The sequence below is a fragment of the Schistocerca cancellata genome, chromosome 2 (assembly GCF_023864275.1).
Source record: "Schistocerca cancellata isolate TAMUIC-IGC-003103 chromosome 2, iqSchCanc2.1, whole genome shotgun sequence".
In the NCBI taxonomy this organism is placed as follows: Eukaryota; Metazoa; Arthropoda; class Insecta; order Orthoptera; family Acrididae; genus Schistocerca; species Schistocerca cancellata.
Window position 1 is genome coordinate 394929042 of NC_064627.1, and position 13886 is coordinate 394942927.

Below are 13886 nucleotides of genomic sequence, written 5' to 3' on the forward strand. Positions count from 1 at the left end.
AATTGGGGAAAATAGGAGTTTGTGGCCCAACTTGACTAGAAGAAGGGATCGGTTGGTAGGACATGTTGTGAGGCATCAAGAGGTCACCAATTTAGTATTGGAGGGCAGCGTGGAGGATAAAAAATGTAGGGGGAGACCAAGAGATGAATACACTGAGCAGATTCAGAAGGATGTAGGTTGTAATAGGCACTGGGAGATGAAGAAGCTTGCACAGGAAGAGAAGCATGGAAAGCTGCATCAAACCAGTCTCTGGATTGAAGACCACAACAACAGCAGTGTTTCTTGAAGGATTGTAGTGCGAGTCGTTTACGAGATATCGCGTTTTGTAAAGTTTGCACACCGACACTTGTTTGTGCCACTCAGCCTGCATGGTTGCTTTGTACCATGTTGTTATGTTTGCTTACAGTGTGCTTGTGTGTTTCTTGAGTGCATTGCAACTTTATTTAGTGTGTCACAGTCCACGCAGCAGGTCGTGAACTGGTGATGGGATTTACTAATGCAGAAAAAGCCGACAAGCTCATCGTGTATGGAGAGTGTATAAACAATGCAGTTCGTTCTTGTACGACGTATGCAACAGGATATCCCAATAGACGTCAACCGGCTCGGCAATTATTTATCAACCTCTCAACCAGTAACGTGAAAGTGGCAGTGTACACCTAGGCAACGTAACAGAAGGAAACAAGTGTCAACAGAAGAGAGGGAAATTATTGTCCTTGCTACTGCTGCAGTTGATCAGCACGTTAGTTCCCGTGCAATCATACAAAGAAATGGCATGAGTCAGGTTAGTGTCTATGCATTCTCCATCGACATAGGTTCCATCCCTATCAAACATTTCTCCATCAAGAGGAGTGTGGAAACGATTATAAGATTAGATTTAATTTGATTCCAATTGATCCGTAGTGAGGAGGTCCTCCAGGATGTAGGACATGTCAGAAAAACAACAATACATGACAAATATTTACAACTTAAACAAATAAGCTAATGTACCATTCACAGGTCCCAAGTGGCATGGTCGTCATTTTTTAATTAACGCTATGTGGAAGACTCATGTTACAAATACTAATGCACTGAATTTAAAATAAAAAAGGTTTTATTGATTTATAAGGTAATAAATGTGTAATACAACTACTAAATACTTATTTACAATGAACACATTACTGCACTGAACTGGTGCAGAAGTTACATTGTAGTTATACATACACACACAAACACACACACACACACACACACACACACACACACACACACACTTATTTACAATGAACTGCACTGCACTGAAATTGTGCAGAAGTTATATTGTACATATATATATACACACAAATCAGTTAGTTCTACTGAGAAATTCATCAATGGAGTAGAAGGAGTTGGCCACCAATAAATCCTTTAGGCTTCTCTTAAATTGAATTTCATTGGTTGTTAAGCTTTTTACGGCTGCTGGCAAGTTATTGAAAATGTGTGTTCCTGAATAATGCACACCTTTTTGTACAAGACTATGTGACTTTAAATCCTTGTGAAGATTATTCTTATTTCTAATACTGATTCCATGAATTGAGCTGTTAGGTTGAAAGAGTGATATATTTTTAATGACAAATTTCATTAAGAATAAATATATTGGGAAGCAGTAGTTAGTACCCCTAGTTCCCTAAACAGTCTTCTGCAGGATGTTCTTGAGTTCACACCACATATAACTCTTATTGCACGTTTTTGTGCCCGGAAAACTGTAGCTTGGCTTGATGAATTGCCCCAAAAAATAATCCCATATGACATTATGGAATGAAAGTAAGCATAGTATGCCAGCTTTTTCATTTTTATATCCCCTATGTCTGACACAATTCCCATTGCAAATAGAGATTTGTTAAGACGCTTCAGCAGTTCTGTGGTGTGCTCCTCCCACTTGAATTTATTATCAAGCTGTAATCCCAAGAATTTAACACTGTCCACTTCTTCTATTTGCTTGTCATCGTATGTTAGGCATATACTCGTGGGACACCCTTTACAAGTTCTGAACTGCATGTTGTGTGTTTTTTCAAAGTTTAGTGACAAACAATTGGCTAGGAACCAGGGATTAATGTCCACAAATATTTTATTAGCTGACCTTTTTAAGACTACACTTGATTTTCTATTTATTGCAATGTTTGTATCATCGGCAAACAAAACGAACTTGGCTTCTGGTAATGTTACTGATGAAAGATCATTGATACACACAAGGAAAAGTAAGGGCACTAAAATGGAACCTTGTGGGACCCCACATGTAATTAGTTCCCAGTTGGATGATGCCCCTGATAGCTTGATACATGTCTCTTTCCTAATAACACCCTTTCTTTCCTGCCAGAGGTAGAAGATTTGAACCATTTTACAGCATTTCCTGTTACACTATAATATTCTAATTTACTTAAAAGGATATTGTGATTTACACAGTCAAATACCTTTGACAGATCACAAAATATACCAGTTGCCTGCAATTTTTTGTCTAATGAATTAAGCACATTTTCACTGTAAGTGTAGATAGCCTTCTCAATATCAGAACCCTTTAGAAATCCAAACTGTGACTTTGACAGTATGTTATTTGAGATAACATGGTTATAAAGCCGATTGTACTTTACTTTTTCTAAAATGTTTGAGAATGCTGGCAAAAGTGAAACTGGACAGAAATTTGATGCTATTTCTTTATCTCCCTTCTTAAGCAGTGGCTTAACTTCAGCATATTTCAACCATTCAGGAAATATTCCACTGATAAATGACTGGTTACACAGATAGCTTAATACACTCCTGGAAATGGAAAAAAGAACACATTGACACCGGTGTGTCAGACCCACCATACTTGCTCCGGACACTGCGAGAGGGCTGTACAAGCAATGATCACACGCACGGCACAGCGGACACACCAGGAACCGCGGTGTTGGCCGTCGAATGGCGCTAGCTGCGCAGCATTTGTGCACCGCCGCCGTCAGTGTCAGCCAGTTTGCCGTGGCATACGGAGCTCCATCGCAATCTTTAACACTGGTAGCATGCCGCGACAGCGTGGACGTGAACCGTATGTGCAGTTGACGGACTTTGAGCGTGGACATATAGTGGGCATGCGGGAGGCCGGGTGGACGTACCGCCGAATTGCTCAACACGTGGGGCGTGAGGTCTCCACAGTACATCGATGTTGTCGCCAGTGGTCGGCGGAAGGTGCACGTGCCCGTCGACCTGGGACCGGACCGCAGCGACGCACGGATGCACGCCAAGACCGTAGGATCCTACGCAGTGCCGTAGGGGACCGCACCGCCACTTCCCAGCAAATTAGGGACACTGTTGCTCCTGGGGTATCGGCGAGGACCATTCGCAACCGTCTCCATGAAGCTGGGCTACGGTCCCGCACACCGTTAGGCCGTCTTCCGCTCACGCCCCAACATCGTGCAGCCCGCCTCCAGTGGTGTCGCGACAGGCGTGAATGGAGGGACGAATGGAGACGTGTCGTCTTCAGCGATGAGAGTCGCTTCTGCCTTGGTGCCAATGATGGTCGTATGCGTGTTTGGCGTCGTGCAGGTGAGCGCCAAAATCAGGACTGCATACGACCGAGGCACACAGGGCCAACACCCGGCATCATGGTGTGGGGAGCGATCTCCTACACTGGCCGTACACCACTGGTGATCGTCGAGGGGACACTGAATAGTGCACGGTACATCCAAACCGTCATCGAACCCATCGTTCTACCATTCCTAGACTGGCAAGGGAACTTGCTGTTCCAACAGGACAATGCACGTCCGCATATATCCCGTGCCACCCAACGTGCTCTAGAAGGTGTAAGTCAACTACCCTGGCCAGCAAGATCTCCGGATCTGTCCCCCATTGAGCATGTTTGGGACTGGATGAAGCGTCGTCTCACGCTGTCTGCACGTCCAGCACGAACGCTGGTCCAACTGAGGCGCCAGGTGGAAATGGCATGGCAAGCCGTTCCACAGGACTACATCCAGCATCTCTACGATCGTCTCCATGGGAAATAGCAGCCTGCATTGCTGCGAAAGGTGGATATACACTGTACTAGTGCCGACATTGTGCACGCTCTGTTGCCTGTGTCTATGTGCCTGTGGTTCTGTCAGTGTGATCATGTGATGTATCTGACCCCAGGAATGTGTCAATAAAGTTTCCCCTTCCTGGGACAATGAATTCACGGTGTTCTTATTTCAATTTCCAGGAGTGTATGTTACTTAACTCAGAATCACATTCTTTAATTAACTTTGTTGATATTTCATCATACCCAATAGATGTTTTTGATTTTAAAGATTTTATGATGGATATTATTTCTGCTGGGGTAGTGAGGGTCAAATTCATATTATGGAAGTCACTAGAAATGTCTGGTCTGAGGTATTCCATAACAGCATCTACAGAACCTGACAACCCCATCTTGTCAGTAACAGTTATAAAACGTTTGTTAAAAAGTTCTGCAACACTATACAAGTCAATCAATAATGTATCATTTACTCTTATTGCTATTTGTCCCTCTTCATGTCTGGTTCTACTGGTCTCCTCCTTCACTATATCCCATATAGTCTTTATTTTGTTAACTTCGGCACAAGGGCACTAAGACAGAATCCTCCGGATGTATCATGTACCTTGTTTAGTGATGAAGCCACATTTACCGATAATGGGCTAGTAAGCCGTCGAAACGTGCACTGTTGGTCTGTTGGCAAACCGCGCTGGCTTCGTCAGATGGAACGTCACGACCCATGGAGTGTAAACGCGTGGTGTATGATAGTGAACCATCAGCTTATAGACCCGTTTTTCATAGACGGAACACTGAACGCGCCAAATATCGCAGCCTCCTAACAGATCATCTTCCACGGATGCTAGAAGAAGTTGTTCTGCAAACTAGGTGGAACCTGTCGTACCAACATGATGAGTGTCCAGCCAGTAGTGCACAAAGTACTACACAATGTCGTCACAAATTGTTTCTTAATCACTGAACTAGACGCAGAGGACATGTACCTTGGCCGACCCGTTCCCAGGATTTGACGACTGTAGAATTTTTCTGTGGGAAAAGTCATAGACTCTGTGTACAAGGACGTACCAACTACACTCGTTGGTATGCTACGACGTATCACTCCATCCTGCTCGGGTGTCTCCTCTGAAATGCTAGCAGGTGTGCAGCAGTCGTTCCATACCAGACTCGAAGCGTGTATTGCCACTTCCTGTGGTCATTTCCAACACAACTTGTGATGGTCAGTTGTCTCATTAATGGTCAGAATCCGCATCACAAGTGTATACAAACGTGTCGTTCTTCAGTGTGTGCTACCACAGGTATTGTACAAGTGTCGGAGTGGGAGGTTTTCAGAATAGATCTCGTAAACGGCTCGGACTAAAATCCTGCAACAAACACCACTGACATTCTGATTTACGCTACGTTTAGTTTGTTAACGTCAACGGCATTTTTCCATTTCAAAAAATGTGCTTTCATAAAATATACACTTTCTAAGTATTATTACACTGCTGGCCATTAAAACTGCTACACCAAGAAGAAATGCAGATGACAAACGGGTATTCATTGGACAAATATAGTATACTAGAATTGACATGTGATTACATTTTCACGCAATTTGGGTGCATAGATCCTGAGAAATCAGTACCCAGAACAACCACCTCTGGCCATAATAACGACCTTGATACGCCTGGGCATTGAGTCAAACAGAGCTTGGATAGCGTGTACAGATGCATCTGCCCATGCAGTTTCAACACGATACCACAGTTCATCAATAGTAGTGACTGGCGTATTGTGACGAGCCAGTTGCTCGGCCACCGTTGACCAGACGTTTTCAATTGGTGAGAAATGTGGAGAATGTGCTGGCCAGGGCAGCAGTCGAACATTTTCTGTATCCAGAAAGGCCCGTACAGGACCTGCAACATGCGTTTGTGCATTATCTTTCTGAAATGTAGGGTTTCGCAGGGATCGAATGGAGGGTAGAGCCACGGGTCGTATTACATCTGAAATGTAACGTCCACTGTTCAAAGTGCCGTCAATGCGAACAAGAGGTGACCGAGACGTGTAACCAATGGCACCCCATACCATCACTTCCGATGATACACCAGTATGGCGATGACGAATACACGCTTCCAATGTGCGTTCACCGCGATGTCGCCAAACACGGATGCGACCGTCATGATTCATGATGCTGTAAACAGAACCTGGATTCATCCGAAAAAATGACGTTTTGCCATTCGTGCACCCAGGTTCGTCGTTGAGTACACCATAGCAGACGCCCCTGTCTGTGATACAGCGTCAGAGGTAACCGCAGCCATGGTCTCCGAGCTGACAGTCCATGTTGCTGTAAACGTCGTCGAACTGTTCGTGCAGATGGCTGTTGTCTTGCAAACGTCCCTATCTGTTGACTCAGGGATCGAGACGTGCCTGCACGATCCGTTACAGCCATGCGGATAAGATGCCTGTCATCTCGACCGCTAGTGATACGAGTCCGTTGCGATGCAGCACGGCGTTCCGTATTACCCTCCTGAACCCACCGATTCCATATTCTGCTAACAGTCATTGGATCTCGACCAACGCGAGGAGCAATGTCGCGATACGATAAACCGCAATCACGATTGGCCACAATACGACCTTTATCAAAGTCGGAAACGTGTTGGTACACATTTCTCCTCCTTACACGAGGCATCACAACAACGTTTCACCTGGCAACGCCGGTCAACTGCTGTTTGAGTATGAGAAATCGGTAGGAAACTTTCCTCATGTCAGCACGTTGTAGGTGTCGCCACCGGCGCCTACCTTGTGTGAATGCTCTGAAAAGCTAATCATTTGCATATCACAGCATCTGCTTCCTGTCGGTTAAATTTCCCGTCTGTAGCACGTCATCTTCGTGGTGTAGCAATTTTAATGGCCAATAGTTTACAATCTGTTGATTGGCTAACAATACGAGACCTTGGCTACCAATCCATTCTCTGAAAACCGCACCTCAATAATACATTTCTGCAAAATTTATGGTGCAAGTTGTGGGTGATATACACTGTAATCTATTCTACAGCTATATTACAGTAACTCGCCACTTCACGTAATCTAGCTCAGCCCCTGCAGTACGCAACCAGGCTTATGGGAAGTAGCAGCAGTTCAGTTAGCAACATTGTTGTAGACACATTCCGAGTGCATAAGCATACTGTAAATCCTGCACATAATAGTCATTTATATAATGGTGCACTAGTGTGTGCATGTAAGATTGTGATGTTTGACATAAATAAATACGTAGAATATAACTCGAGGAGTTAACGATATAGGAATCGAGGACTTCAAGAAGTAGTTTTAAAATATAATCTGAAAATACATACAAAATATACCTGCAACAATTACAAATGTAATGTATTCTGTGACAAGCGTAGGCTGCACGGAGAGTTGTTTCCCTAAGCAATTGACCTCTATCTAAAGATTAAATTTTTCTAAAATCCGGTAAACAAATGAATGGTGAACATAAGGAATAACCAAAAGAATATCGTACTTAACCTCAATTAATACAGATTATTACAATACTGTATCACAGTACAAATTGAATTGTGGAAGTCTAAAGATGTGTGTGTGTTTTCAATAAGCAATAGGATACTAAGTATTTGGTACACAGTAAAAAGTGAGGCAAAGAAAAGAGCTCAAAGAAATGATTTAAAAAAAAATAAATAAATGAAAAGTATTGCAAATGTGTTAGAAGTGTTTTATTGGTCAGTTTCTACTACCGGTTACATTCTATCGCAGCATGGTGACTACAGATTTTACTCTTCAGTCATTTAACTAATGTTCGGGTTAATTGATGAAGGACTTTAAATTACTGAGGAGTATTCCTTTACAGAATAAAATACACACATTAAAAAAAGTTCTGCATCATCTCGGTTCCTAGAAATCCGGAACCTGTACAAAAAATTGGAATACAGATCAACATAAACTTCATTTCCGCCTTTTTATTGCTCATTAAAACCACACATTGCATGTTGTACCACTATAGAGCAAGACCTTCAGATGAGGTGGTCCAGATTGCTGTACACACCAGAACCTCTAATACCCAGTAGCACGTCCTCTTGCATTGATGCATGTCTGTATTCGTCGTGGCATACTGTCCACAAGTTCATCAAGGCACTGTCGCTCCAGATTGTCCCACTCCCTAACGGCGATTTGCCGTAGATCCCTCAGAGTGGTTGGTGGGTCACGTCGTCCATAAACAGCCCTATTCAATCTATCCCAGGCATGTTCGATAGGGTTCATGTCTGTAGAACATGCTGGCCACTCTAATCGGGCAATGTCGTTATCCTGAAGGAAGTCATTCACAAGATGTGCACGATGGGGGCGCGAATTGTCGTCTATGAAGACGAATGCCTCCGAATATGCTGCCGATATGGTTGCACTGTCTGTCGGAGGATGGCATTCGCCTATCGTCCAGTACTTACGGCGCCTTCCATGACCACCAGCGGCGTACGTCGGCCCCACATAATGCTACCCTAAGACAGCAGGAAACCTCCACCTTGCTGCACTCGCTGGACAGTGTGTCTAAGGCGTTCAGGCAGACTGGGTTGCTTCCAAACACGTCTCCGACGATTGTCTGGTTGAAGGCATATGCGACACTCATCGGAGAAGAGAACGTGATGCCAATCCTGAGCGGTCCATTCGGCATGTTGTTGGACCCATCTGTACTGCACTGCATGGTGTCGTGGTTACAAAGATGGATCTCGCCTTGGACATCGGAAGTGAAGTTGCGCATCATGCAGCCTATTGCGCAAAGTTTGAGTCATAACATGACGTCCTGTGGCTGCACGAAAAGCATTATTCGACATGGTGGCATTGCTGTCAGGGTTCCTCCGAGCCATAATCCGTAGGTAGCGGTCGTCCACTGCAGTAGTAGCCCTTGGGCGGCCTGAGCGAGGCATTTCATCGACTGTTCCTCTGTATCTCCTCCATATCCGAACAACTTCGGTTTGGTTCACTGCGAGACGGCTGGACACTTCCCTTGTTGAGAGCCCTTCCTGGCACAAAGTAACAATGCGGACTTTATCGAATCGCGGTATTGACCGTCTACGCATGGTTGAACTTCAGACAACACGAGCTGTGTACCTCCTTCCTGGTGGAATGACTGGAACTGATCGGCTGTCGGACCGCCACCGTCTAATAGGCTCTGCCGTGCATGGTTGTTTACATCTTTGGATGGGTTTAATGACGTCTCTGAACAGTCAAAGGGATTGTGACTGTGATACAAAATCCACAGTCAACGTCTGTCTTCAGGAGTTTTGGGAACTGGCGTGATGAAAAACTTTTATTGATGTGTATTCGTTTTTCCTTTCAACTTGTGTACTTAGGTTACAAAAGTCATGGGATACCTCCTAACATCGTGTCGGACCTCCTTTTGCCGGCGTAGTGCAACAACTTGACGTTGTATATACTCAGTAAGACATTGGAAGTATCCTGCAAATATATTGAGCCAGCTGCCTCTATAGCCGTCCAAAACAGCAAAAGTGCTGCCAGTGCAGGATTTTGTGCATGAACTAACCTCTCGATTACCATAAATATTCAATGGGATTCATGTCGTTGCGATTTGGGTGGCCAAATCATTCGCTATAATTGTCCATAATGTGTTTCAGACCAGTCGTGAATAGCTGTGGCCCGGTGACACGACGCCATTGCTTGCGAACATGACATCCGTGAATGGCTGCAAATGGTCTCCAAGTAACCGAATGTAACCATTTTCACTCAACGAACGGTTCACTTGAACCAGAGGACCCAGTCTGTTCCAAGTAAACAGTCCACACCATTATGGAGCCACCACCAGCTTACACAGTGCCTTGTTGACGACTTGGGTCCATGGCTTTGTGGGGTCTGCGCCAGACTCGAACCAAACCACCAGCTCTTAGTAACTGAAATCGGGACTCACCTGATCAGGCTACTGTTTTCCAGCTGTCTGTTATCCAACCGATATGGTCACAAGCCCAGGAGAGGTGCTGCAGGCAATGCGGTGATTTTAGCAAAGGCACTCGCGTCAGTCGTCTGCTGCCATGGCCCACTGACGCCATCGATTCGTACGTCATAGATTCATCGTACGTCCCACATTTATTTCTGCGGTTATTTCACTCAGCATTGCTTGTCTATTGGCACGGACAATTCTGGGCATAAGTCGATGCTCTCGGTCGATAAGCGAAGGCCGTCGGCCACTGCGCTGTTCGTGCTGAGAGGTGATGCCTGAAATTTGATGTTCTTGGCACATTCTTTACATCGTGGATCTCTGAATACTGAATTTCTTAAGATTTCCGAAATGGAATGCCCCATGCACCTAGCTCCAGCTACGAGTCCACGTTCAAAGTCTGTTAGTTCCTGTCGTGCGGCCGTTATCACGTCGGAAACCTTCTCGCATGAATCACCGATTAGAAATGGCAGCTCCTTCAATGCCCTGCCCCTTTATACCTCTTGTACGCGATACTGCGGTCACTTGTATATGTGCATATCGCTATCCCATAACTTCTGTCATATACAGGGTTATTACAAATGACTGAAGCGATTTCACAGCTCTACAATAACTTTATTATTTGAGATATTTTCACAATGCTTTGCACACACATACAAAAACTCAAAAAGTTTTTTTAGGCATTCACAAATGTTCGATATGTGCCCCTTTAGTGATTCGGCAGACATCAAGCCGATAATCAAGTTCCTCCCACACTCGGCGCAGCATGTCCCCATCAATGAGTTCGAAAGCATCGTTGATGCGAGCTCGCAGTTCTGGCACGTTTCTTGGTAGAGGAGGTTTAAACACTGAATCTTTCACATAACCCCACAGAAAGAAATCGCATGGGGTTAAGTCGGGAGAGCGTGGAGGCCATGACATGAATTGCTGATCATGATCTCCACCACGACCGATCCATCGGTTTTCCAATCTCCTGTTCAAGAAATGTCGAACATCATGATGGAAGTGCGGTGGAGCACCATCCTGTTGAAAGATGAAGTCGGCGCTGTCGGTCTCCAGTTGTGGCATGAGCCAATTTTCCAGCATGTCCTGATACACGTGTCCTGTAACGTTTTTTTCGCAGAAGAAAAAGGGCCCGTAAACTTTAAACCGTGAGATTGCACAAAACATGTTAACTTTTGGTGAATTGCGAATTTGCTGCACGAATGCGTGTTGATTCTCTACCGCCTAGATTCGCACATTGTGTCTGTTCACTTCACCATTAAAAAAAAAATGTTGCTTTTTTGTCTCACTGCGCTCTCGAGCGCTCTGGCGGCAGAAACCTGAAGTGCGACTTCAGCCGACCAAAACTTTGAGTTTTTCTACGTATCTGTAGTGTTTCGTGACCATATGTCAATGAATGGAGCTACAGTGAATTTATGAAATCGCTTCAATCATTTGTAATAGCCCTGTATATATATATATATATATATATATATATATATATATATATATATATATATATCATGTATACAGGAAATTGAGTTTGCAGAATAGTAAAGACATTTCATTGCATTGGTTAAGAAAGTATTGCGGAGATGTATATCGTTTCCATTAGCTAAGTGACGGGTGCAACAATTTCTTTAAATTTACTACTTTCTTTTTGCTCACACGCAGTCTGTTGCGCTTTTGGAAGGTCACTACATATTTGTACATGTTTGGACTAAGTGTTCTCCAGACTTGTCTCCTAGTGACCTTCACTCAGAAAGTTTTTCAACAACAGTTCTAAGCTGACTTGCAGTGGTTTCGTTGCAGGTGGAGATCCTCGCTTTCAAGTGGGGCAGTACTGGTGGATGGAGTCAAATTTACTACCTGAACTACACCAAACCGTACGAGTACACGAAGACTAATTTTCCTTTGGTCTTTGATCTTTTCTTTGTGGCGATAGGCATGGACAAAAAGCCAGTGACCCCTGTAAGTATTCCATCAGGACACTAAAATGACTATCACTTAAGAAGGATGAACAGTAATTAGAACCTAAGATGTCTGAAAAACTATTGTTGTTGCTAGGCTCATAATAGTATGTGTACATCTGGAAAAGATGCAGATTTTTTTTAGTTAATGTGTTTTTTTGAAACTATGCGATGCCTTTAGAGAACTGCAAAAAGAATACATCATGTTTGGCAATATTCATGGTGCTACCCACACTCATTTGTTGAGCACGTTAGAAATGCACCTTCGGAAATTTCACACCAGCTCAGGAGCTGCTCTAGCATCTGACGGTCCGACACCTCTTATGTGGCGTTTGCTTGCCTTCAGGCAACAGAGCAGTCGCCAGACTGAATTTGCGTCTAAGCTTCTGACAGGTACATTTGTAAAATGCACAAGAAAGTTGAGTCGTTGGTACCAAGGGTGTTACCGAATTGGAAGATCTTAGAGGCACCCTTTGTCGTTTTTTCACCCATTTGTAAGTGTATCCAGAGTAATAACGCCAAGGGAGAGTAGAAAACAGGAAGGCTGAAAATGCACAGGTGCCCTTTTCTGCTTCGGATCGCGTTCAAATGGTTTTAAACGGTCCCTATTGGTTTCAGCTCCTACACGAGAGAAAAAATTTTGGTCGCGCTGCACTCCGAAGGGATGCGAACACGTTCACTGGGGATACAGCCCCACAACGTCCTGAGAGAAGGGTTGAAACGTCCAACGGTGTCAGCACTGTGAAAGGTTCGCAAGAGGATCTCCCCCTTGTTCATCGCATTGCGAACTGTAGCTTTCAGTCGGGAAAAGTGTGGAAATCAAACCTCATCCTCCCCCCCCCCCCCCCCCCCCCCCGCACACACGAGCGAAAGGAGTGGTTTCATTAGCATCCTTTATACTGCCCGCTGAGGCCTCTTCGTCTCAGTTCTGAGCGGCGGTGGGTCTGAAATGTTTTCCTTGGCCATCCATAAGAATACGGCGTGGTTTCAACGCTTGGTGTCACGCTTCTAACCTCTGCCACAGAGACGTCAAAAGATGGCGTGAAATGTGTGTAAGAGGGGCTGTGACGACCTTCCAATCGTGTGACACGGCCATGGTGGTGTTGAGCAGAATTGTGGTGAAATTTTGTGGCAATGAGTCATCATTAAGCCGCCTTACACCTCAGATGAACTTCTGATCTATGGCTTTTTTTTTTTCGCATGTGTTGGCACCTTGCTGTTTGAAGCGTCGCCTAGCTCCATGGTGACGTCACAGGGCGCCGCGCTTTTGCACCATTACGGAGCTAGGTTGTAGGCACCATTGAGTCAAATTTCAAACTTATGTTTCGCAATGGGAGACAATTACGGGGTTTCGAAGAAGTGATCCTTTAATATTGTTGCACAGTGTATAAGAAATGGACGTCTGTGAGATAGGTACATACTTATTCAATGCAGAAGCTTACGTACAGCCCATTGTGAAATGGGGCCTTCACTCTGTCGAGCGATAGGAGCTGTTTTAAAATTTCGCGTTTACTTTGTTTTGTGACGTAGCGGTTGTGAGGCGTTACGTGTAGTTGAGTTAGACATCATCTCACTTTTTCTGCTGATCATACCGAAACGCCCGCTAAGCCCGCTGGGCAGAACAGGTAATTAGGATTGTGGAAAGGGCCAAATAAGTTTGGGGTCACTTTCACCTTCTAATTGTAATTTAATAACACATTTACAACCAAAGCGGCACATAGCCGAACCTTTACCAAATGCAACTCTTTCACGGCTGAAGGCCTCGAAACAAGAAATCTTAGAAACCAACAAGATAAAAATGCAGTTAAAATAGCAAATAAAATAATTGAAAAAGCATATATCACAGCTAGGTGTAAAGGCTCAAGGCAAAGTAGATAGAACAAACATATGCAAGGCACAATACAAATGGTTTAAGGCCACAATTAAAATTCAAAATTTTAAAATAAATTACCATAATATTTTAAAAGCAGAATGCCGGAATGTTTAAGTTTGAAAGATAATTTTAAGAATAAAGTTA

At 44.2% G+C, this 13886-nt stretch overlaps 1 protein-coding gene across 2 annotated transcripts in view; it reads left to right on the forward strand.

Moving 5' to 3' along the window:
• Positions 1-13886, forward strand: part of LOC126145920 (uncharacterized) — a 202597-nt gene that overhangs the window by 109488 nt on the left and 79223 nt on the right. For both annotated transcript variants that reach the window (XM_049915588.1, XM_049915589.1), the window contains exon 3: positions 11712-11870. In XM_049915588.1, the coding sequence (XP_049771545.1) occupies positions 11712-11870 (159 nt within the window). The remainder of the gene's footprint in view (positions 1-11711; positions 11871-13886) is intronic.